Here is a 24,397-nt window from a genome sequence, read left to right on the forward strand (position 1 = left end):
ACAAGCCTCCTCAGAGCTAAACTCCAGATTTAGGTTTGAACGTGTCCCATCTCTCTGATGGGACCAAAAATCTCTTTATGTAAATATCAATGCAGTGCTGTGGGTCCCAGCCCTCACACACATGGTAGATGGACTGTCTATTTATGGCTTGTATCATGTTTTGGGTAGTACTAAATCAGCTAAATAAAATATATATCCTTGATTTGTGTCTTTCTGTCTCGTTATGGAAAATACCCAGGAAGCAAAACTATGAAACTGAGCAGTCAAACATGTATGTTTTAAATCATAAAAATGAAGTTAGGAAAAAAGAGGGGGTCCTCAGGGGAGCTGGTCTGAAATGTTGGAGGTGTTTTTCCCCACAGAAATTTTGGAGTTTTTTTAACTGAAAACTCAAACTGAAAATTTTAAGATGAAGGTTTTTGGTTTTCATTTATTTCCTTTTTTCGATTTTCTGTAGAAAGCAGATGCTTTTGGGGGGAGGGAACCGTTTTGTTGAAAACTCAGTTTTCCATCAAAAATAATTTTGACCAAAAATTTTTGACCGGCCATAGTCATGAATTGGGAGGGATCAATGGACCACAGCTATGAGGAGGAGAGGGACCGATTGATAAATGTGTGGGACTAGGAAGGGAAAGACAGGATGCAGACTAATTTTACTGTCCTTAAATGCCTTTGGGATAAGCATCCAAACTTTCAACTCATTAACCAAACCAGATCTCTGACCATATTAGGGTTCACTCATCCCTCACAGTTGCAGAGTCATAGATAAAGTGGGAAGGGAAAAGATTTACTAGGTCATCCAATCCAACTCCCTGTCTAGGCCCCAAAAAAAGTCAGTGGGAGTTTTGCAATTAACTTTGGTGGTGCTGGAGCTTTACCCCTAGTATTTTACCCATGCACATTTTGTAACATTATTGACCTACCATAAATTCCTAATAATATGTTGCTTTCAGCCACATTAGAGTGTGAGTGTGTGTGTGTGTGTGTGTGTGTGGCTGTGGGGGGAATAGGTGATATTTATTATTGTAAGAAAGATTGCTTACTACTGGAACTGTGTGCTAGTCACTGGATCTTATGTTTTCAGACCTGTTCAGATCTCTCATTGGCACGATGGCATACCTCTTTAGACTAGAGTTATCTAGGCCTTCTGGCTTAGCTGGCAACTTGCTTTGCCCATTGACCCAACAGAACCTTTGGGAATGTGGAACCCATATTTCACCACAAAATATTTCTCAGCCTGAAGTGCTTTTCAGAAGCTATTTGAAATAATGGGAGGGGGGAACCTAGCATTAAAAATAGTGAAATATTGCTAGTATACAGATGATCCATGATTTGACTTGTTCAGACTGACATACAACTAAAATTTCCAAATGTTTGAATTATCTGGCCCCCGCACCGATTAATGATGGTATTTGACTACCCTGAATGTACATATTTCTAAAAACCACAAAAAAGTTTTACTGCCAGATGAGTCACTTATGATTAATATCTGAAATTTACTAATGCTTTGCATCATTCATCTTCAACAAGCTCTTTAAACTTGACTCTGAACGTCTGCATCCTTCTGGTGCAGGTTTATTTCATCCATTCTCCCAGTCATAAAGAAAATTAATTGTCATGGATTTTTGGTTACAACGTCCTCTTATTTGCCCCCCTCCTCTTCTTATGTGCAGCTGTTTTAGAAATCATTGTGTGTTTACTAGGAAAGTGTTACTCCCTTCATACCTCATCTTTAAAACAGTTACAAAAATTCAACTGCTGTATAGTATATATATATATACCACATTGAAACCCTATGGCCAAATTTAGCCATAATCTATCAAGGTAATGGGATTTTGTGAAGTGCTTGCATTCTGCTTTTAAGAGGCCCTGTAAATCTTTCCATGTTTCCCTTGATTACTAGCTCTACATGAACTTTTATAGCCTTCCCTTGTCCAGTTGTGCTAAAAGTTGTGACCCAGATGGTTCTCTTAACTTTCTGAAATGCAGCCTGATATGAAAATAATGAGTGCAATGTAAGTAAATTATATTAAATAAAAACTTATGTGGCCTAGATTGTCAGCTCACATTTGACTTCATCTCAAACACTTACAGTCTGAATGGACCCATTTTTCAAGATCTTTTGTGCACCACATCTTTAGGAGGGACAAACCATTCCCTATGCAGCAATTGCTTTTGTAGCTGGTGAAATGATCCTTTTGTAGCATGTGTATAAATTTAGTTTTATAAAGTGCTTTAGAGTCCTTTGAAGAGAGACACGCTAAGAAATCCAAGATATTTACTTACTTATTATTAAACTTAAATGATAATCCTATGCTATTGTAAGGGCTTTTTTCTGGAAACCTAATTATCACGGAGGGCTTTCTTTCAAGAAATTCCTAACCTTTTGACAATGTCCAGCTGAGCAACAGCTGTTAAAATAAACTTCAGAAGAGTCTGTGTTTAATTGTTTGTATATATGGATACATGCATGTGTGTGCTATAATGCAGGGTGTGAGGGAGAGTATGGCGAAAGTGTGGCCTAGCTAGTACAGAGGCATCAGAGCATCCAAATGCCCCTTCACACTTCAGTACTGGCTACCCACATCATAGGTAGCAGTATGGGAGGGGCAGAGGACTCTGTAGAGCTGCTACTTCCCTTCTCGTGCCGGTGAACTGGAGGGGGAGAACAGAGGAGGCACAGGGTATAGCTGCACCAGCATGCAGGGGAACCTACACTGCATTGGCTCTAGACCTGGCACAGTTTACTCCCTCTTTGCTGCAATGGCAGAACCAGGGGCCAACTAAAAGTCTGCTCCCAGTGTAGCACAAAATACATTTCCCCTTACTCTCGACTCATGGCAAAGGCATGAATGAGCCCATGAGATTGAGTGAAAATATCAGATGTATGTGTAAAGATTAGCTTTGGCGTCTTGATGGAGTGAATGACAGATGCTGAATAAAAGTAAAACTTGTCGTTTCATTTATATTGTACACCATTTAACTTCTACCACCTCTTCTGATCTGTTCTCATTCCGTAAAATGAAGTTTGAATACTACTACCTGATAAATATGTCTGATTCAGCCATTCTTAAAAACAACTGCTCTAAATTTTTGTAGGGAGAGTTGTCTATGAAAATAGATTAGCTTTTACTTGTTCAGGAAATGATAACTGGTATTGGATACAGTAGGGGGAATATTCATCTGTTACCCAAACGCTAGACCTTTCCTTAGGTCCAAGGGTATTTAGGGGGAAAAAAAGAATATAGGAGAGAGATTCCCGTCTGGGTTGATTTAAAAACTCTGGGGATAAATTGTCCTAAAGCTACTTCTATTTTAAGGCCACTTTACTTGGTCAATGATGAAAGTAAAATACTAAAGAAAAGCTCCTGATTGCACATAAAGAAGGCTATGTTGTGCCTCTTAGGAAATGCCAGAGATGGGACATGTAGTGCACTTTCCATCCCAATTATTTTTGCTTTGACACTGTAAAGAAAAATTTGTGCATGATAGAAAATGAAAAACCCTTCTGTTTTGTTTCCAGAGGTGGTTTTTGAGTACACAATAGGCAAAGGTGGCTTCCAGAGTATTTTCTAACGAAGTTTAAAATACTTCACTTGCTTAAGATTTAATTGCGTACTTGCTTGTATAAAAATTCCATTATCTATACAAAAACAAGAATACCTTTGCATTTCACCAGCTGTGATTGTGGTTCCATTAGCTGTTACGTGCTGGTTCCTAGGCCGTGAGTCATTGCCACATACTGGTGTGATTGTTACTTTTCTCAGCAACTGGATGGTACAAACAACCTACAGTAAGCTGCTGAACACATACTGCATCGCTCTGCTGTAAAACAAGTGAATCATTCTGCAAAGGAAACCTGACTTCCTACCACTTCAGGAAGATTTTCTTTAACAAAAAGTTATTGTGAATCCCCGGATATTAAATAATTAATAATAATTACGCCAGCTGGCCTGGAATAGTTTCTGTTGGCTTTTAAGTAAAGCATTTTATTGATTGTGTTTTAACTAACAATTGGGACTATTTTAATTTTATTAACGTGATCTATAATTGCATCTGACACAAGCAGAAGGCATGGGTAAAATCCTGGTCCCATTGAAGTCAACGGTAAAAATCACATTGACTTCATTAGGGCCCAAATTTCACTCTGTGTCTGTGGTAGTTGTTTCTAACATCTTAGTTTTTGGGGGTGGGGAGGTGGGGAATTTCATCACCAGAAATTCAATAGCAGAAAGAATCCATTTGCAGAGTATACTGGGATTGCTACACTACAATGATGTCTGTAATATTTACAGTCATATGGTTCGTTGTTTGCCTGAAAATTACTTAATTCAAAATGAAAACGAACTTATATAGCAAATGTTGCCAATTCCATTCCAGTTAGTTTTGAGTGGGGTTGATGTGATGTGCAGTATTTTGCAGTATGTATGTTTATATTTTAAACAGTTGTTACATTTGAGGGAAACCAGGAAAGTGTTTATAAAGATCAGCCATGTAACAATGGCTTTCTTAAGAAATGTACAGTGTTATCTTGAAAATGTGTTTAGCTTCTATTAATCATGCTGAGATGGGGGGAACAAAAAACCTGATGCTGCAGCAGTGAAAGGTGTTGCTTTGTGTGGTCCTGGCAAGATTTCTATTAATAGCACGTGTAGTTGATTATGATGCTGAAAGGCGTGTACAACCAATGAGATAAACTGCCACTGTAAGTGTATGTGGGTCCCTCCAGACTGTCAACTCAATTGATAGAGAGGGAGAGTAGATACCCACCACCTTCCAGAAATATGAGCAGTAACAATCTGAAGATAAGCCTAGTAGTAGCTTCTGTTGTCATTCCATTCATTGTGGTTGTCATCATTATTGTAGTTAAAAGAGATGCACTAATGCAGATGTTTAGAAGGCTAGTTAACACAGCCTCTCAAACAAAAGAGGTACAAGTTGCTGCTGCTATTGATGATCGTGATCATGATTCACAGCACCCCCATGAGGATGACAGCATTAGTTCTGAGGAAATGGGAGAAAACCCAGATACCCTATCAAGTACATCTTTAAGGCAGGGAAAATAGAAATAACCTATGTATTGATGTAATAAATAAGGAACAAGTAATGAGTTCTAATATAAGTATATTTACATTAAAAGTATATAAATACAAAGGTCTTGCAATATGGCCTTGGTCCAGATAAGCACATAAGCATATGTTTAACTTAAAGCACGTTAACTGAACCAATGGGACAATTCTCATGCTTAGAGTGAAGCATGTGCCCGTTTGGAATCTTTGACTTTTACCACCTTACTCTTATGAAGTTTTAATTTTATAACTTCCTTGTGCACTGAAAAGTTGTGCAGAAAGAATATTTTAAAAGAGCAAAGAAAAACAGAAAAGAACACTAGAAGTGTGAAAGATGAGAACTAGTTATTAATATACTCAGTCACTGGAACAGATTGTGAACCCAGACAGAGGCAGATCATAAATGCTATTAACATGGTATTTATGTAAATTTATTTTCTTTTTTTAATCATTGTAACTTTGACCTTTTATTGTCATTTATTAAAAATTTAAATTGGGTGTTTTGTTTGGGAAAAACGTGTGATTTCCATTATTTTGTAGCCTATTGTGATAAATACATCTAGAACTCTGTATTTTTGTTCTCATTTATAGATGGATGTCTTGTAGCCTATCAACAAATCCTGCTACTGCTGCATGTGTGGCAGCACTTCTACATGATCACATGACTCTTGATATGGACGCGGTCCTGTCAGACTTTGTTCGGTCCACGGGGGCAGAACCAGGTCTGGCAAGAGACCTGCTGGAAGGTAAGCATGCCCCATAAACCTGTGGCCCCTTTTCCTCATATTCAATACTTTCATGCTGTGGTCAATAAAATGTAAACCAGTCTTTTAAAGCTTCTAGTGTAGTCTGTTAAATCACTGATTCCTTTGTGCCAACAATCCAATACTCCTGGCAGTTTAATCACACAAGATTGCACCAGTACAGCTGTTTTCAGCAAAGGCCTTAGAAAATCTCTTATTGTGGTAGAAGCTACATTCTAGATTACTTATAATCTTACCTAAAAAGTGAGGCAAAAGGCTTTCATCTAGATTTATACTCTGTCATTTTGAGCTGCCTGCCATGCTCATCAGTCATCAAAAGAAATTCTGAGAGTATGAAAGAATGGTTTCATTAGTTACTTTAAGCTTCTAATATGGAAAACCATACTGAATTTTGAGTGTGTCATGTTAGTTAATAGTAAGAGAAATGAGGATTGGTTTTGAGTGTGTCTTCTAATCTGGGTGGCTGTAGGTGCTGCCAAGTGTGGACAGTTATAGATGTTTTGATGTGATGTATATAAAATGCCCACACGCCAAGGGCAAATATTTTTGTTTTTCCTCGTATAGCCAAAGTTCAACATATACTGAGCACCTACTACGTGTTTTTAAAATGTACTGGTGAATATTTCTCCTGTTCATAATAGTAGATCAGTGTAATAGTAGCTGGGCTTGAATAGTATTTATTTTAGTGTTATGTATTGTAATGTATCTTTACTCCAGGTTTTTTAAGTAATAAGGAACGATACAGTAGTAACTCTGACGTGTATACGATGTGGAGTGCAGTTTTATAATATGTCATACTTGTTTTGTTTCCAAAGTCTTCTATCTGTGTTACATAAAAATAAGTCCTTCGAATGTGTAACTGAGAATATTCTCCTTAGCACTCACTAAATGTAACAAAAGATCTTTGTCTGATTTGATCAACCTGCCATTCTGGGCTGAAGTCCATCATTATCTTCATGACATGGCAATCCACCCAGGTTCACTTAGGGAGTGGAAGGATTGGGCCCCATCTTAGTGGGGCTACTCATGGAGTAAAGTACTACTCACTGTGAGTCAGGGTGCAGAACTGGGCCCTTCATGAGGACTTGAGGGTTCTTTAATAAATTCAGTATTAAGAGCTCTGTCCAGTGGTAATGTTATGAGGCTCTCTGGGTGCGTGCCAGGCTGACTTGTACAGGGACAAGACTGACTAGGTGACATAGGAATTAAAAAGCAAAAATAGCTGAGATGCTTGTGCATGAGGGATATCACATGTGTTTCCCAGTAGCCCACAAGCAGCAGGACTTACTGTTCATATCTGTATTCCTTGGGGTAGAAGAAAAGTTTAAGGATTTTTTGCTAGTTCTTTTAAACATATATGGGGTTACTCTCCCCCACCCCCAAATCCCTGTGTGGGCTGATAGAGGAGACTCCTCGAGTACTTCCCACTCCATATTCTTCTTACGTAGCTGGGGAGCCTATCAGTTGGCACAGTGGTGGTGGTGGGGGGGTTATCTTTTCTTTCCTTTGCATCTCTGGTCATCTCCTTCACAGAGAGTGAATCTCCTCAGCTGAGTGTTAGCTGGAGCTGTCATTCAGTGAGAGGGTTTACAACCAAGTGTCTCGTTAAAAATTCCTCATTGTTATAAATGCTATGTGTGTATAAGGAGGCCTCTGAAATCTATTAATGGACAAACTTATTTGCATCTTAGGGCTTCCTTAAAAGGGATATGATCACCCCTTTCTTAGCAAAAGGCAGGTAGTTTTGTTATTTACTGTGGGTGCATAGTGTTGTCTAGAAGTTGGAGTACGTGTCTGGGAGAGGCAGGATTCTGGTTGACTTTGTCTCATCTCTGCCTTGTTTTCTTCATCTGTGGAAAGGGAATGTACCTGCAAAACTAATGTTTGCGATGTGCTTTGCAAACTTTGATCAAAGGCTGTATAGAAGTAATGTTGTCATTGGTGGGGTTGGTGATTTATGACCATTGGGGTTGGTGAATAAAGCTATACTGAAAAGACTAACAAAGAAGTGGGCAACAAGTGGTTTAATTATTCTTAACAGTCTAATTCATAGTGTTTAATTTTATTAACATTTGACATAAACGCCAAATTCTGAGTATTTCCTCTCACACAGGAATTTTCTCAAGCTTATGAAGGTAAAAAGAAAATCTGGGGGGTTTAAGATGTTCTCAAAAGGACTTTTCGGCACATAAGGACATGGCAGCAGCTTGCTGTAACAGCAGTAGTATTGCCCAGGATCTTATGCCGGGTAGTAGTTTTACTTCCCAGTTCCTTATCCGCTTTTCAGTTCCCATATCACTCCCCATTTTCTCTAATTTCACTAATAATTTCCCATGTATCAAATGCCTTACTGAAATCCAGGTAGATTAGACCTACTGCATTTCCTTTGTCTAAAAAAATCAGTTATCTTCTCAAAGAAAGAGATCAGGTTGGTCTGGCACAGTCTACCCTTTGTAAAACCATGTTGTGTTTTATCCCAATTACCATTTATTTCTATGTACTTAATTACTTTCTCTTTCAAAATTTGTTCCAAGACGTTGCATACAATTGCAGTCAAACTAATGGGCCTGTTGTTTCTCAGGTTATTTTTTTCCTTTGTTAAAAATAGGTAGTATATTAGCTCCAGTCATAGGGTACAACCCCCAAATTTATGGATTCATTAAAAATCCTTGCTAATGGTCTTGCAATTCCATGTGCCAGTTCCTTTAATATTCTTGGATGCCCCCCCCCCCCGATTTGGTCCCATTAAGCTGTTTGAGTTTGACTTCCACCTCAGATGTGGTCATTTCTACTTCCATATCCTCATTTCCATTAGTCACCCTGCCACTACCCCTAAGCTCCTCATTACCTTTGTTAAAAACGGAGGCAAAGTATTCGCTTTAGATGTTGCACCATGCCGAGATCTTTAATCACTACCCCATCCGCAGTACTTAGTGGTCCCACTTCTTTCCTTGTTTTCTTTTTATTTATTTGACTATGTGATAATTTACTATTGGTTTTAATTCCCTTTGCAAGGTCCAACTCTGCTTCGCTTTTGGCAGTTCTTACTTTTCCCCTACCCTTTCTGACCTCCAAGAGAGAGCTTTTCTTGCTGATCCCTCCCATCTTCCATTCCTTGTAGTCTTTCTGCTTTCTCTTAATAATTTGTTTGAGATGTTTTTACATCCAGTTTCTTCTGCAACCCTTACCAATGAGTTTTTCCACTTGCTTGGGATGCCGCCTTCAGATAGCTTCTGCAACTTTGGCTCAAAGCAATTCCAAGCTTTCTAAACATTCATATCCTTGAGTTCTTCAGTTCAGTTGACTTCCCCAACCTATTTCCTAATTTTTTTAAAAGTTTGCCATTTTGAAATCAAGGACCCTAGTTGCAGACCTATTGTTGTTTATCCTTCCATCTAGATTAAACTGAATTAGCTCATGATCACTCAAACCAAGGCTGTCCTCTACAGCCAGCTCTTCTATGAGGTCCTTTCTACTTATCAACACTAAATCTAAAATGGCACCTCCTCTTGTTGGTTTGGTGACTATTTAGTGAAGAAATCTGTCAGCTATCACATCCAGGGATATTTGGGCTCTATCATTAATTAGTAGTGTGTGTCCTCCAAGCTATAGCTGGGAAATTAATGTCTCCCATAATCACACAATTCCCAGTTATTTATTTCATATCCGTAGCAGATCCCACGCACTATCCCAGTGGAGCCTATTTTACCTTTCTTCCCCAAAGTGATTTTGACCCAAAGAGATTCTGTTTTATCCATTCCATCACTTCTAATTTCTTTACAGTCTATCTCATTGTTAATATACAATGCTACTCCACCACCTTTACCTTTATTTCTGTCTTTCTTGACCAAAACATACCCTTCAATACCTGTGCTCCAGTCATGACTGCTATTCCACCATGTTTCTGTTTATCCCTATAATATCTGATTTCACTTCCTGCACCAGTAGTTTTAGTTTCTTCACTTTGTTACCCAGGCTCCTTGCATTGGTGTGTAGCCATCTTAGTTGTTTCTGTTTGCCTTTGCGCAGATTCCTCTCCCAGTTAGGTATTGTCATGGTACTTCCAGTATTGCCTACCTGACTGTTACTGTCAGGGATGTTGGCACTGTCTTTCCTCTTGTTGTCTATTCTCATACGTCTGATGCTCCTTTATCTCTTCCTGTATCTTCAATTATGTGATTTTCCTCCTGCTCAATGTTTAGAATCAGGCATCAAGATTACATGAACATCTCCCCTGAATTCCTAGTTTAAAGTTCTTTTAATCAGTCGTGCCAACCTCCATCCCAGAATTCTATTTTCCTCTCTACTTGAGTGGAGCCCATCCCATGAGAACAGTCCCTGTGAATGCCTCCCAGTGATTGAACATCTCAAAGCTCTCCTTCTAGCAACACAGCCGGAGCCATCTGTTGATCATCATAATCTTGTCTCACCTTCACTCTCCTCCTTTAGGGACAGGAAGAATCCCACTGAAAATCACCTGAGCCTCCATTTCTTTAACATCTTCCCTAGCCTGCTGTAGTCAGCCTTGATGCGTTCCAGCAAGAATCTAGCTATATCATTTGTTCCCACGTGAAGGCGGTCTCACAGTCCCAAAAACAGACCATACGTAGGTGCTGTAGCATCCTTATTAACCCCAGGAGTATTGCTTTGACAAATGTATATGCTGCTTTGAGAAATCACTGTCTCCTTCTCCTACCTACCTGAAATGTTAATAGATTTGCCTGGAATTTCCAAGTTGTATGTTTTTCATCCCTACTTCTACTGCTGAGTGAATAATTCACAGTGAAGAACTTACACAATGAGCTTACCTCTCCTCCCAGACTGTGTGAGGGCAGTTGGCAGATTTCCCTCCTCTCTTTATAATTTGAACTTAATCCACAAATGTTTTTGTTTTACTTTTTAACTTAGTGGATTGATTTCTAACAGTAGACTGTTAATGTTTGATATTCGAGACTGAGTTCAAGATGTGTGGGTTATTTGTGAAGTCAATGCAACTATGGCAATTACCCAAGCTGGGGATCTGGCCCATTGGGCCAAATTTATCCATTTACAGCAGTGGAGTTACACCAAGGTTGAAGTGCGTCCATTGTTTACAGTACAGTTCTCTCACCTGAACAAATAACAGCAGCTGCCTTCCTGTATTCATTAACCTTCATCAATTCCTATGTTTACTAACTAACCTGGCCAACAGTTGTTGCTATAGATATGGAAAACCAAACTGGATTTGATAGCAGAGCTTTGCAAAATTGTCAGTTTCTGTTCACCTTCTTTTCTAACACCCTAAGTTTTACCTAGAGTTTCAGATTCAAACAAACACAAAAACTTAGCCAGAGCAATACAATTTTGTCTAGTTTTGACTCCAAATCTATAAACCAGTCAAAATTAGCTCAAACAGTTTGCAAACCTAGCTCAAGCTTGGATTTGTAATGAATCCTCCAGACAAGATGAGTGCCTGTGGCTTTTATTTTATTTTTATATTTAAACAAAACTTTTACACTCCTCTGTACATAAAATTGCTATCTTGTTTTCTCTAGTTAGCAAAAATCATTTGTTCTAAATATATTGCCAGGCTATATTGATTTTTAAACATTTATTGTAGGGCTGTCAAGTGATTAAAAATTAATCATGATTAATCACACGATTAAAAAAATTAATCATGATTAATTGCGCTATTAATAATAGAATGCCATTTATTTAAATATTTTTAGATGTTTTCTACATTTTTAAATATTGATTTCAATGATAACACAGAATACAAAGTGTACAGTGCTCACTTAATATTTGGAATTCAAAATAAATATATGCACTGTAAAAAAAAATCTTATTTTTCAGTTCACCTAATATAAGTACTGTAGTTCAATCTCTTTATCATGAAAGTTGAACTTAGAAATGTAGAATAATATAGAAAAAATAACTGCATTCAAAAATAAATCTAAAACTTTAGAGCCTACAAGTCCACTCAGTCTTATTTCTCGTTCAGCCAGTCGCTCAGACAGACAAGTTTGTTTACATTTGCAGGAGATAGTGCTGCCCACTTCTTGTCGCAATGTCACCTGAAAGTGAAAATAGGTGTTCGTATGGCTCTGTTGTAGCTGGTGTCACAAGATATTTACATGCCAGATGTGCTAAAGATTCATATTTTCTTTCATGCTTCACCACCATTCCAGAGGACATTGATCCATGCTGATGACAGGTTCTGCTCGATAACAATCCAAAGCAGTGCAGACCCATGCATATTCATTTTCATCTCTGAGTCAGATGCCACCAGCAGAAGGTTGATTTTCTTTTTTGGTGGTTCAGGTTCTGTAGTTTCCGCATCAGAGTGTTGCTCTTTTAAGACTTCTGAAAGCATGCTCCACCCCTCATCCCTCTCAGATTTTGGAAAGCACTTCAGATTCTTAAACCTTGGGTTGAATTCTAGACCTATCTTTAGAAATCTCACGTTGGTACCTTCTTTGCAATTTTTCAAATCTGCAGCGAAAGTGTTCTTAAAATGGACATGTGCTGAGTCATCATCTGAGACTGCTATAACATGAAATATATGGCAGAATGTGGGTAAAATAGAGCCAGAGATATACAATTCTCCCCCAAGGAGTTCAGTAACAAATGTAATTAATGCATTATTTTTTTAAAGAGCATCATCAGCCTGAAAGCATATCCTCTGGAATGGTTGCCGAAGCATGAAGGGGCATACAAATGTTTAGCATATCTGGCATGTAAATATCATGTGACACCTGCTATAACAGTGCCATGTGAACACCTGTTTTCACTTTAAGGTGAAATAGTGCTGCGCGCTTCTTGTTCACAATCTCCTGTAAATGTAAACAGACTTGTTTGAGTGATTGGCTGAATGAGAAATAAGACTGAGTGGACTTGTAGGCTCTAAAGTTTTACATTGTTTTGGTTTTGAGTGCAGCTATATAACAAAAATAAATCTACATTTGTAAGTTACACTTCCACAATAAAGAGATTGGACTACAGTACTTGTATGAGGTGAATTGAAAAATACTATTTCTTTTGTTTATTATTTTTACGGTGCACATATTTGTAATAAAAATATTAATATAAAGTGAGCACTGTACACTTTTTATTCTGTGTTGTAATTGAAATCAATATATTTGAAAATGTAGAAAAACATTCTCAAATATTTAATAAATTTCAATTGATATTCTATGGTTTAACAATGTAATTAAAACAGTGATTAATCATGATTAACTCAAAAAAATGTACTTGCATGCGTTAACTGCAATTAATCGACAACCGTCATTTATTGATTTATTGACAATTGATTTCCTAGTGTATTTACCTGAGCTATATTCTGTTGCGCTCACAGATTTAATGATTGAACTATTTTAAAATCCGATTATAAAAGCACAGTAACCGTGCACATAATCTTCCAGTTGTTCTTAATCTATGGCTAGGCTACGAGCTAAAGGGGTGATTTTTTTTGTTCATGTATACAAATCTAGCTCTCATTGAATTAGTGTGAGTATAAATAGCAGTGTAGCCGGCATAGCAGGGGTAGTGACAATGGAGGCATGGCTGAGCTGTTCCAAGTACAAACCTTCCTGAAACCACTGGGTTTCCTTTACCCAAAAGGAAAGAGTGAGCCTGGCAATTACCAACCTGGGAATTTAACTCCTATTCCTAGGTACCTGTTACAACAAATATTAAGAGAAAAACAGATAAATAAACTTCCATACTGGGTAACTGTCTTTCTGCCCCACGGGCTTTTATGCCCAGTACAGTATCAGGCAGTACTACAGATTTGTACTGTGCATGATCAGCCTTCATATTCAATGTATGGGATACCATTCTGAGAGCTAGAATTCTCAGTATGTAGATTTCACACTCTCTCTGTTACCCAGCTGGACACAGGGATCCCAGTGTCTCTCCCAGGATGAGATTAGGTGCTGTACTTCTTGAGGCCCCGCACAGGAGTCTCAGTCCAGTGGAAGAGTGGGTGGGCTTTAAAGTGGCTGTAAACCACCACCTGCATTCTCCTGACTCTGAGCTGCTTTGCAGGTTGGAGCAGCCACCGACACAATTTAGACAACCCTGGAGACCCTATGGGCAACAATGCTACCTTGAATCCCCGTAGATCAATTTGCTTAGGCCCCACCCAAAAATGCCCCTCCCACTCTTATTGCTCCCCCATGTTAGGCCCATGTTAGGGGTCCTTGGTGTTGGAAGGCAGCCTTACAGGTGCCTTCCTCAGTTCTTGTGCTGGGGCAGTTCTCCCCGAGATGGATATGTGGCTGTACACTGATCCAGTCCTTTTATCCAGCATAAAGCGGCCAGGGCAGGCGTGAGGATCATATCCCAGTTGTTGGGTGAGATGTGGGCGTGGGCTATTATTTGTATTGTGGTAGCACCTCAGAGGCATTGTACACACACATAGTAGAAATAGTAGCTGTGCTAAAGAACTTTCACCATCTGTATTTGGCCAGAGGGTAGCATCTCTCTCTCTGTCTCTCTGATGCAGACCTTGCTACCATGATCATTGCCTTCACTGGACTACAGCAGTGTGCCCCCATATAAGGCTATGCCTTCAATCCATTCAGAAGTCCAAGCTACCACAGAATGTAGCACATTCTAAAATGCTCTACGGTCATGATAACAGTGCTTTGGGATCTGCACTAACTGATTCTTGGCTCCTGGATGGAGTTTCAGCTATTGGATATGACATATAAAGCCCTAAATATCATTGAACATTCCCACCTGAGAGATTGCCTATTCCAGGCTGACCCAGCTGAGGTCCAACAAGGCCATAACATAAATGGACGGATGTCATCACAACACTGATTATTTTCCCCTTTCTCCACTTTCTGGTAGGGACAGGACACAAACCCATATTTCCGGTGTGCTATAGGTAACTTGGAGAAGCCAAATTAACAGGTGAAAAGCTATTCTTCATGGCCTTTTATATCTTCACAGATTAATTCTTTGCTAGTTGTTTTCCCTTACAATTTGTTGATGTGTCAGCATTTGATTGAAAATACGACGTCACGTCTGTTGGCTGAAACCAAAGTAGGAGCATGATGGACCTTCCTTATGCTGGCTGCCATCATTTTAAAATGCTATTTGTGTCTTTTAAAGTCTACTTTCCCCCTGTTCCTTGCAGCATGTACCCTTTATCACAGCTCACACCCTGGGATTTTCCACACATGATTGTTAAAATTAAGTCAAAATTTCTAGGCTCAATTTTGCTAATATGTTACTGCCATCATACCACCTGATGGTGTTATCCTGACAGATACCATATGTTTGGTAGCCTCCATGCAGGTTGTTAGTTAGATAAGACCTTTGAGAATCAGCAGCATACAGGTACTGATGCTGATTCAATGACTCTCCTCCCTATGACCCGGTACTGAACTAGTTCCCCACCTACAGAAAGCCCCTGGCTATTCTCTGTTCTATCTCTAGGTTTAAGATCAGATTAGAAGTGGTTCATTATCCCTGTTTCCTCTTCAGTAGAACGTGGGCTTTGCTATCTTGCACCATAGTCTCACTCTTCCTATTTTTAACCTTGTATCATTTAACTTCAATAATGCAACAATTAAAACTACTAATTAAATCTGCTGTTATTAGCAATTATGAAAATTAAAGGACCAGGTGGGGGGAAAAACTAGTTTAAAGTTTTATTCTGATTTTCTGTCTTCAGCATCCTTGAGTCAAACACCTATTTACATTTTGTTTTTGCAATTAACATCCTGATTAGCTCAATGAACTTAAATAAGCATGTGATTACAAAACCAGGCTCTGACTTGAGCCATTTGTTGTAAGTAATAAATAATCAAAGCACAAAATGGTCAACTCTCATATTCATGGTAAATTGTCATGTGTAACTGTAAATGTTATGAAGTTACATGCCATCCTCCAGGGGTACCATTTCTTGGTTGGGTAGAGGAGGAATTCTGGTCCCCACCCTTCCAGCAGGGACCTCAGGTCTCCCTCAGCAGGGGAGTCTTCCCTCTCTCTTACCCACACAGCTTGTGAGCTGGTGTCGCCAGGACTTGCGTTCTCTGTGGACTGCCCTGCACTCCGCTGGACAGGAACAGACTTCCAGGTCACAGCACCACTCACTGAAATGTGGCCCGGATAGGTAATTGGTCAAATTGCAGTGGCATTGCAACAGTGCACCCAGAGGGATGCTCCAGATCACTCTAGCAGCAACCATGCTAATTTAGTATGGGATTACTAAATTGTAACTGCAATTGTACCTGTGTTTCCTCCTTATGGTCCAATAAAATAACCCATTTTAGGTTCTTATCTCCTTAATTATCACCTCTCTTGGGTGGAGACCAGTGTCTCTTTCCCTCCTGACTAGGGTATTTCCAGGCTGCACAGCTCTCTGCCTATGCTGTGAATTTCCCAGCAACACAGACTGCCTCAGTAGGTCTACTTTGCCTTCCTTCCTCAAAGGCTCTAAACAGCCTAGTTGTCACATTTAAGTTACCACACAGTTCTTTCTAAGCAAGCACGTTTGTTCTTAAGGTAAAAGCACTGCAGATAAAATATTAAAAATAATAAAAGAACCTATATGCATGATGATAAGCTTACCATAGATCAGCCAAACTCAACCAGTGGCTCAGGTGAACAGTCCATCAAACCCCACAAAGGGGTTTTCCTGTGGTTACAAATTCATAACTCTTATTGAGCATGTATCTTCAAGAATTTTCTTAATCTGCAACTTTCTGAACATACTGTGTTTTTAAATGTTCCTTGCTTTTTAACTTCCTAACAACTGCATGTCCACTTTTGGAATGGGACAATTTCTGTAACTGTATGAGGTAGCTGAGACTTTGAGAAAAGCCCCCATGCCAGTGATCATGAAAAATGAACACAAATTATGTTTTCTTTTTGGTTTCTGCATCCAGCAAACCAGAGCCTCCCATTCAGGATTTTACCCACCTCTGCAGTCCTAGAAGCAGGTCCCCCCACCCCATCGCCCCCTCCACCCCGAATATGCCTGCATGCTTGAGCAATAATGGAGTGAGCTATTTCTGTATTGATTTCCCCAGCTGATCTGCATCTACATCCGAATCTGCAGCTCTTTCACTCTGCCCTGGCAGTGTCTTAAATCTTAGGCTTAAAATACTGCACTCTTGTTTTCATTTTGATAGCTTGTTCTTCCTGCTACCTTTTCTTCTGTGTTTTTTATCTTAGAGGGTTTTCCCCCTCCTCCACAATCAGTATAACCGCTGCCTGAATGCTGCATCAGACCACCCAGGGTGCTTTCATAATTGTTTTCAGTGGAAATCAAAGAGCAGCTTGCTTCCAACCCTGCCAAAATGCTTAGTCAGCAAACGAGCTGAACTATTAAAGAGGAGGCAGGTACAGTTAAGTACAGTTCTATGAGCTCTGCTACATCCAAGACACTTTCAAATGTTCCTTTTAAGTGTATGGGACTCGGAGGACCAATAGCACTTTCCATCTTTACATGTAATCTTGCTCTATCTATTTGTGGAGTAAAGGGAAAAAACATCATAAAGTAAGATCGTTGTACGAAACACAGAGTGTGTCAGCTTTCAGGAGGTCACTGAACATCTATCAAGCCTTGCTTTCCAAGAATCCTGGTATCCTGGAGAAAGCCTCAAAAACATCAGTTTCTTGGAACCTGGCTCAATGGTCAAAGCAATGCTCTTTTTCACATTCGTGATTAAAAGACAAAACAGCAACAGGACAGTAATGGTATTGCTAAGCAAATAAGGCACCCAAACCTATTTCTTGGCTGTACCAAAAAAAATTCAGATCCTAAATTGGAAAGTCTGATCACCTGCTATTTCAGTAAATTACAGAGAGTGAATGTGACAGCTGGCTGGCTCTACAACTAGCATCTGACTCCAGGGGAATGAGAACTGGATCCAACATTATTCATTGTGATGGATCAGGAATCACATATACCGAGAGTGGGCCACTTTCTATCAATGGAAAAATACCCAGGAGACTGACTAGATAAAGTCATCTCTCTTCCCCCAAAAATCTAAATTATTTAATCAGCAAGTCTCAACACAGGGCTTTCCCTACCTCCACGCTATCCTGTAGAAGCTGCCTACCAAATAATTCCCAAAGACAAGGGACTCCTTGGGATAGCAGAAGTATCTGAAAGCAGAATGTGGCTCTCTATATCTTTTTTCTAACATTAACAATATTATTTTAAATTACACTCATATCTGGAAAGGAATTTTTGAACTGTGGGAGCCCCTCTAGCTAATTTTCCTTTTCTCCATTTATATCCAAAATGTGTTCCTCCAGTCAGTTCCTCTGTTAACTTACATTTCTCCATATCATTACCCTTTCTTTGTTCAGGAATGTACTAACCCCAAGGAAACTGAGTATATTACCTTCATAGAAAGATAATCAAATGATGCCTAATTAGGGGACAACTCAGGCAAATTGGTACCTTGTTCATTCTGTATTATGGCAACAGAGTTTTTCATGTAAAAAGCATTCAAAATCCTTGTACTTCCATGTGAGTCAACCTTTCAAAGAAGCTGAATCAAGGCAAGACTCACCCAGCACGTCCTACATAATATACTGTGTCATTTCTTTGTGGCCAGAGAGGAACTATGTATTGAATGAAGAACTCTGAGTGAAACCCCCCCTTATAAATTAAAAACACTTTTTTATACATTTAACACCATTATAAATGCTGGAGGCAAAGCAGGGTTTGGGGTGGAGGCTGACAGCTCGCAACTCTCTCCCCCCGCGTAATAACCTCCTGACCCCCTGTGGGGTCCTGACCCCCAGTTTGAGAACCCCCGACATAGTTCCTCTCTGGCCAGAAAGAAATGACGCAGTATATTAAGCCAACACCATAGACATCAATGCTCTCACTTGATAGGTTATCCTCTTCTGATGGTGCTTTTTGCTGTATTATTCTACAAATCATTGTTTCAAGTCCACATCATTCATACTCATTTTTCTCACTCTGTGTTTATTGTGAGCATCTTGATTGTTGGAGATACTAAACTGAGACCTGTTTCTTGTAAATTTTTCTGAGCCTGACATTTGCTATTCTGAAGGGCTCGGCTCTTAAGTATACATTGTCTTATATAGAGATATAATTTTCAGTGACATAAGTTTAATAGCCAGTGTCTTCTGGGGTGGGAGGGAAGGAGCATCCACTGGAGAATTTGCCATGTATGCACAGCCTAGTTATAATAGCAGAATCACTTATTAAAAAAAAGACTTAAATCCAGTCCAGTGGATGAGGGGGAAATTGTAAGAGTGAGCCTCTAGTTTGGTAAATGCACAAAGATGATGAATTTACAGGTATGTGGAAAAAATGGGCATTGAACGATATTAGGCATTTATTTCCACTTCCAGTCAGAAGAGAAATGAGTTATCTAGAACATTAGTCATAACTCTCCAATGAAAAAGTCATACTCCCTTCCCCGACAGCATGATTTTTAGTTGACGAAAGAAGCTTACAACATTTGCATGATTTTATAGTATGAATTTGCACTGTCAACATTCTGTATTTATATAAGTGCTCTTAAATCTTTGACAATAATTGTAAATAAACACTTAAGGATGCCCAGAAGTTTCAGCTTGAATGACACCTGCTGAAGTGAAATGCATCATTACTTGTAGACATATTTTCATACATTATCACCAGGGAAACAAACAGGTTTGCAGATGACACTAAACTGGGAGGAGTAGTAGGAATAGGGTAAGGATAGGATACAGAGGGACCTAGACAAGTTGGAGGATTGGGCCAAAAGAAATCTGATGAGGTTCAACAAGGACAAGTGCAGAGTCCAGCACTTAGGGCGGAAGAATCCCATGCACCGCTACAGACTAGGGACTGAACTGCTAGGCAGCAGTTCTGTAGAAAAGAACCTAGGGGTTACAGTGGACAAGAAGCTGGATATGAGTCAACAGTGTGCCCTTGTTGCCAAGAAGGTTAACAGCATTTTGGGCTGTATAAGTAGGGGCATTGCCAGCAGATCGAGGGACGTGATCATTCCGCTCTATTCGACATTGGTGAGGCCTCATCTGGAGTACTGTGTCCAGTTTTGGGCCCCACACTACAAGAAGGATGTGGAAAAATTGGAAAGCATCCAGCAGAGGGCAACAAAAATGAATAAGGGACTCGAACACATGATTTATGAGGAGAGGCTGAGGGAACTTATGAGGAGAGGCTGGGATTGTCTGCGGAAGAGAAGAATGAGGGGGGATTTGATAGCTGCTTTCAACTACCTGAAAGGGGGTTCCAAAGAGGATGGATCTAGACTGTTCTCAGTGGTGGCAGATGACAGAACAAGGAATAATGGTCTCAAGTTGCAGTGGGGGAGGTTCAGGTTGGATATTAGGAAAAAATTGTTCACTGGGAGGGTGGTGAAACACTGGAGTGCATTACCTAGGGAGATAGTGGAATCTCCTTCCTTTGAGGTTTTTAAGGTCAGACTTGACAAAGCCCTGGCTGGGATGATTTAGTTGGGGATTGATCTGCTTTGAGCAGGGGGTTGGACTAGATGACCTCCTGAGGTCCCTTCCAACCCTGATATTCTATGATTCTATGAATGGCACTCTTCTACATATTAATAAACAAGTTTCTCTGAGTCTCCATTTTAGTCCTTATGTGGATGAGTCTTCTGTTTTTCAGAACCTTTCAAGTCCAGCTGTTCTTTGCTATTTCTTTTACTTGCTCTAATTTACTTGAATTGACACATTATAAATCATCAAAGTCAAATTGAACTTTGTGAGATTTTTTAGCATTTTGTTTTCCACTAACTCATTGCTTCTATGTAGCTAATTAGAAGTTTAGGACATGCAAGTACCATTGCTGCTGCTTTGTTTTCCAAATAGTAAGAAAATGGGCTCTTGGCGGGCTGGCAAATTCATAAGGGTTTACGTTTGAGGGAACTTAGGCTAACTGGAGACTATAGACTTCAGACAGCCAGACACAAAAGATTTGTTGTTCTCCTATGCTGTTCAGAATTCGTTGAGTGCCATGTATAAATATTTTACATGATTTAATGTCCTATGTTCTAACAGCATTTTCATAATCTCTGTTTTATGCTATCAATTCTACAGTTGCTTTTTGAATGGATTTGTAGTTTTACCTCCATTGGATTCCACTGCTCTAGTAAGCATAGTATGTGGTGTAATTGTAGTCGTGTCTGTCCCAGGGCATTAGAGAGACAAAATGGGTGAAGTAAAATCAGCTTTACATATGAGGTTATAAAAATTAGACTGCAAGCACTTCAGTCAAGTCTTCATGTGTGTCTGTAAAATGATCCTGACTGGGGCATTTAAGCTTTGTCCTAATAATAATCATATCTTTTATTGGACCAACTTCTGTTGGTGAGACATACAAGCTTTCGAGCCACACAGAGCTCTTCTTGAAAACTTGTCTCTCTCACCAACAGAAGTTGGTCCAATAAAAGATATTACCTCATCCAGCTTGTCAGTCTAATAAACATTTATTATTGTATTCCTCCTTCTTTAATATTTTGGTGATTTCTAGTCATGAGTTTCAAGTTAAACTGCATCTGACAAAAATATGAACTGCTAACACTAAAATGAATCTTCAGATATCCCTACATTATTGCTGCTATCATTATTATTATTAGGACAAAGCTCAAAGGCCCCAGTCAGGATCAGGGCCCTATTGTGCCAATTATTTTACAGGTCCACAAGAAGCCATAGTCCTTGTCTGAAGTGCTTACAGTCTAATTTTTATGTAAAGGTGAAGTGCAAAGGGCAAACCAAAATTGGGGTTTTACCCTGGGATGGGGTAGACTAGCCCCAAAGGCTCCCTGCTGGAGGCCTCAGGACTCTGCCACACCCAGCCGAGGAAAGGAACAGTGGAGAGGTCCTCCAAGCAGGCTAGAGTGGCTGCAGGGGAAGCAGCCAATAAGGACCCAGGAGGGCCATATAAAAGGAGCTGCAGACCAAAGCAGTGGTTGGTTGCTGCTTGGAGCTGGAGAAGAAAGGACTGCGGGCCCGGGTGGAAAAGTAGCAGGATTACAGACCGCTAAATCATCTGTCAGGGACCGGGGGAGTGAGAGGCTTCTGGCTGGCTGCTAGAACTGAGTCAAAGACAGTTTGCTAGCAGGGACTGGAGGAGCAATGAAGGAGTTCCTAGCTGGCTGTTGGGACTGAGCCCAGGGAGGGCCACAGGAAGATGGTGTCTCTAAGGAGGAAGTCCTGGGGTTTCCACCCCATACCAGGCTTGGACTAATTTAAAGACCGCAGGCACACCCAACCAGAGGCAGTGCTCATGAGAGGTGGGTGCCAAACCTGTTACATACCTTTTTTCCTTTCTTATAATATCTAAAAACAATGGCAGCCTCTTAAAAAAAGGGGGGGGGTTGCTTCTTTTTTATCTTAGAAAAATTAGTATTGTCTAGTCATATCTGCTTGTTTGGGTTAATTGGAGTTATACACATGTAGATTGTGAGATGTCTCATTCCTTAATTAAAGAGTTCAGTATGTTGAATCTTTAATAAAGACTGTTCCCCCCCCCAGGGTGTTTATGTCCCTGAATTATAATTAGGACAAAAACAAACAATTATAGTTTTAAACAATCAGAATAAAAATCACTTTGTCTTCATCAGATTTCACTTGTATGATATTTCTGATGTCACAATAGAGCAATTCTCCAGACATCAATTATTTTGGGAATAACAAGGTGGACCTGACCTGATTTCTAAACAACCATGGGAATTTTAAAAAAAAACAACCAAAGGAGATTAAATATAAAAATGAACTTTAAGACCTCCTTTATACAACATTCAGGTCACCTTTTAAAATGACACTTTCCATGATAGTGCACTGTGAAGGGGATACTATTTATAAAAAAAAAAAAAAAAAAATACAAAAACATGGAAATGCTTCAGGCTTAAGGGGGAAGCAAATATTTGATTGACCACAGCAGTTGGCAGCCTCTGAAGGAAGCTTTATTGTTTTTCTGTGGTGGAAAAAAGATGGTGAAATTTAGAGCCTAGATCAGCAAAGTGCTGGCTTCAAAGGGTGTTGAAGGCACCTAACAACCTGCAGGATTCACTCAGCCCTTGTGCCCAACCCCTCCATAAGCAGGAAGGACTGCCTTTGCTTATAGTCACAATAAAAAGATAGCTCAGCATAAAATTATAAATATTAAATTAAAAGTTAAATATAAATGAGAGATCAGGTCATGCATGCCGTAGATTAAAGGGAAAGCTCATTTATGCTTGACATCTTGGCAAAATAGTTTTAAAAGCAGTGCATGGCTTGTGAACTTATGTATCCCTGCCAAGTTCAGGATCAGGATTAGTGTACATGCTATGTTCATGTCAGCTGGAGGAATCAATGCAGTCTTCCTGAACTCAGCTCTTCTGAAAGACTTCCTAAATTTCATCTTCATGAACCAGTGCTTGTTCTACAAGGGCCTGATCCAAAGCCCACTCAAGTTAGTGGAAGGACTCCCATTGACTTCAGTGGGCTTTGGATCAGGTCCTCAATGCCTGGATCAATAGATCTGTGTGAAGAATGGATCCTTCCCTTTTTTCTCATTCTCCATCCAATGTTGAATTCTTATAGCCCAGTAGCAGAGCATGGGAAGGATTTCTTTTCCTATCAGATAATCTAAGGAATTGCATTTCCTTGGTGTGCCAGGTGTTAGAACTTTTATATCATATACAACATTTGGCATAAGCCATTTCAGAAAATAATTGATTTGTCAAATCAGTTTGTACCTTAGGTTTACACTGATTTCACAGCAGAAATGTGGCAGTGGGTGTGGATATGCTTAGAGACAATTAGAACAGTGGTTCCCATCTCAACTGGGGGTCTGCCAGCCCTTTCGGGAGGCCACGGAGCCCTATGGCTGAAACCCAGTGCCCTGAGCCCCAGTGCTGAAGCCAGGAGCAGCACAGAGAGGCTGAAGCTGGCATTGTCCCCTGTCCCCACCACACCCCACCCACGAGGATCAGCACGGGGCAGCTGAAGCCCCGCAAATCCCCCGAAGCCAGGAGTGACGTGGGGCTGAAGCCGGGAGCCTCGCCCCCTCCCACTGAAGCTGGGAGCTGTACTGGGAGCCTCCCCACCCATACACAGCTCCTAGCTACACCCCTGCCTGCACTCTGAGCTACACCCCTGCCTGCACCCAGAGCTACCCCCTGCCCGCTCATAGCCCCTAGATACCCCCTGCCTGCACCCTGAGGTACTCCCCTCACATCACACAGTCCCTAACTACCTCATCCCTGCACCCTGAGTGGCTTTCAACCTTTTTGAACTGAAAGGGTGGACTGAGTTATATTTTTTGGTTGCATCTCCCCACAGCCCAGGCAGGCTGGGTGGCCTCCTGAGTGAGTTGGGGTGGAGGTGGCGCTTCCTCCCTGCTCAAGCCCCGCCAGTCCTTGCCCCCCCCCACAACCAAAATAGAAGTAAAACTATGCCTATGTCCAAGGGTCCCCCCTGGTCCAAAGCCCCTTCCCCCCCGGGCTGTGGCATTTTTATAGCATGTTGAGGGGGGCCTCAACAAGAAAAAGGTTGAGAACCCCTGAATTAGGAAATCAATTAGTAAAACAGTCAAAACTAGTTGGATTCATGTCACATTCTAGGGTGCAA

General features: G+C 40.2%; 1 protein-coding gene across 1 annotated transcript in view; it reads left to right on the top strand.

Annotated features, from left to right (window-relative positions):
• OTUD7A (OTU deubiquitinase 7A) overlaps positions 1–24,397 on the top strand; it is a 250,890-nt gene that overhangs the window by 126,832 nt on the left and 99,661 nt on the right. The window contains exon 5 of the mRNA XM_084640497.1: positions 5,661–5,815. Within this exon, the coding sequence (XP_084496623.1) occupies positions 5,665–5,815 (151 nt within the window). The 5' untranslated portion in view covers positions 5,661–5,664. The remainder of the gene's footprint in view (positions 1–5,660; positions 5,816–24,397) is intronic.

This window comes from Lepidochelys olivacea, assembly GCF_965140295.1.
Source record: "Lepidochelys olivacea isolate rLepOli2 genome assembly, chromosome: 10".
Classification (NCBI taxonomy): Eukaryota; Metazoa; Chordata; order Testudines; family Cheloniidae; genus Lepidochelys; species Lepidochelys olivacea.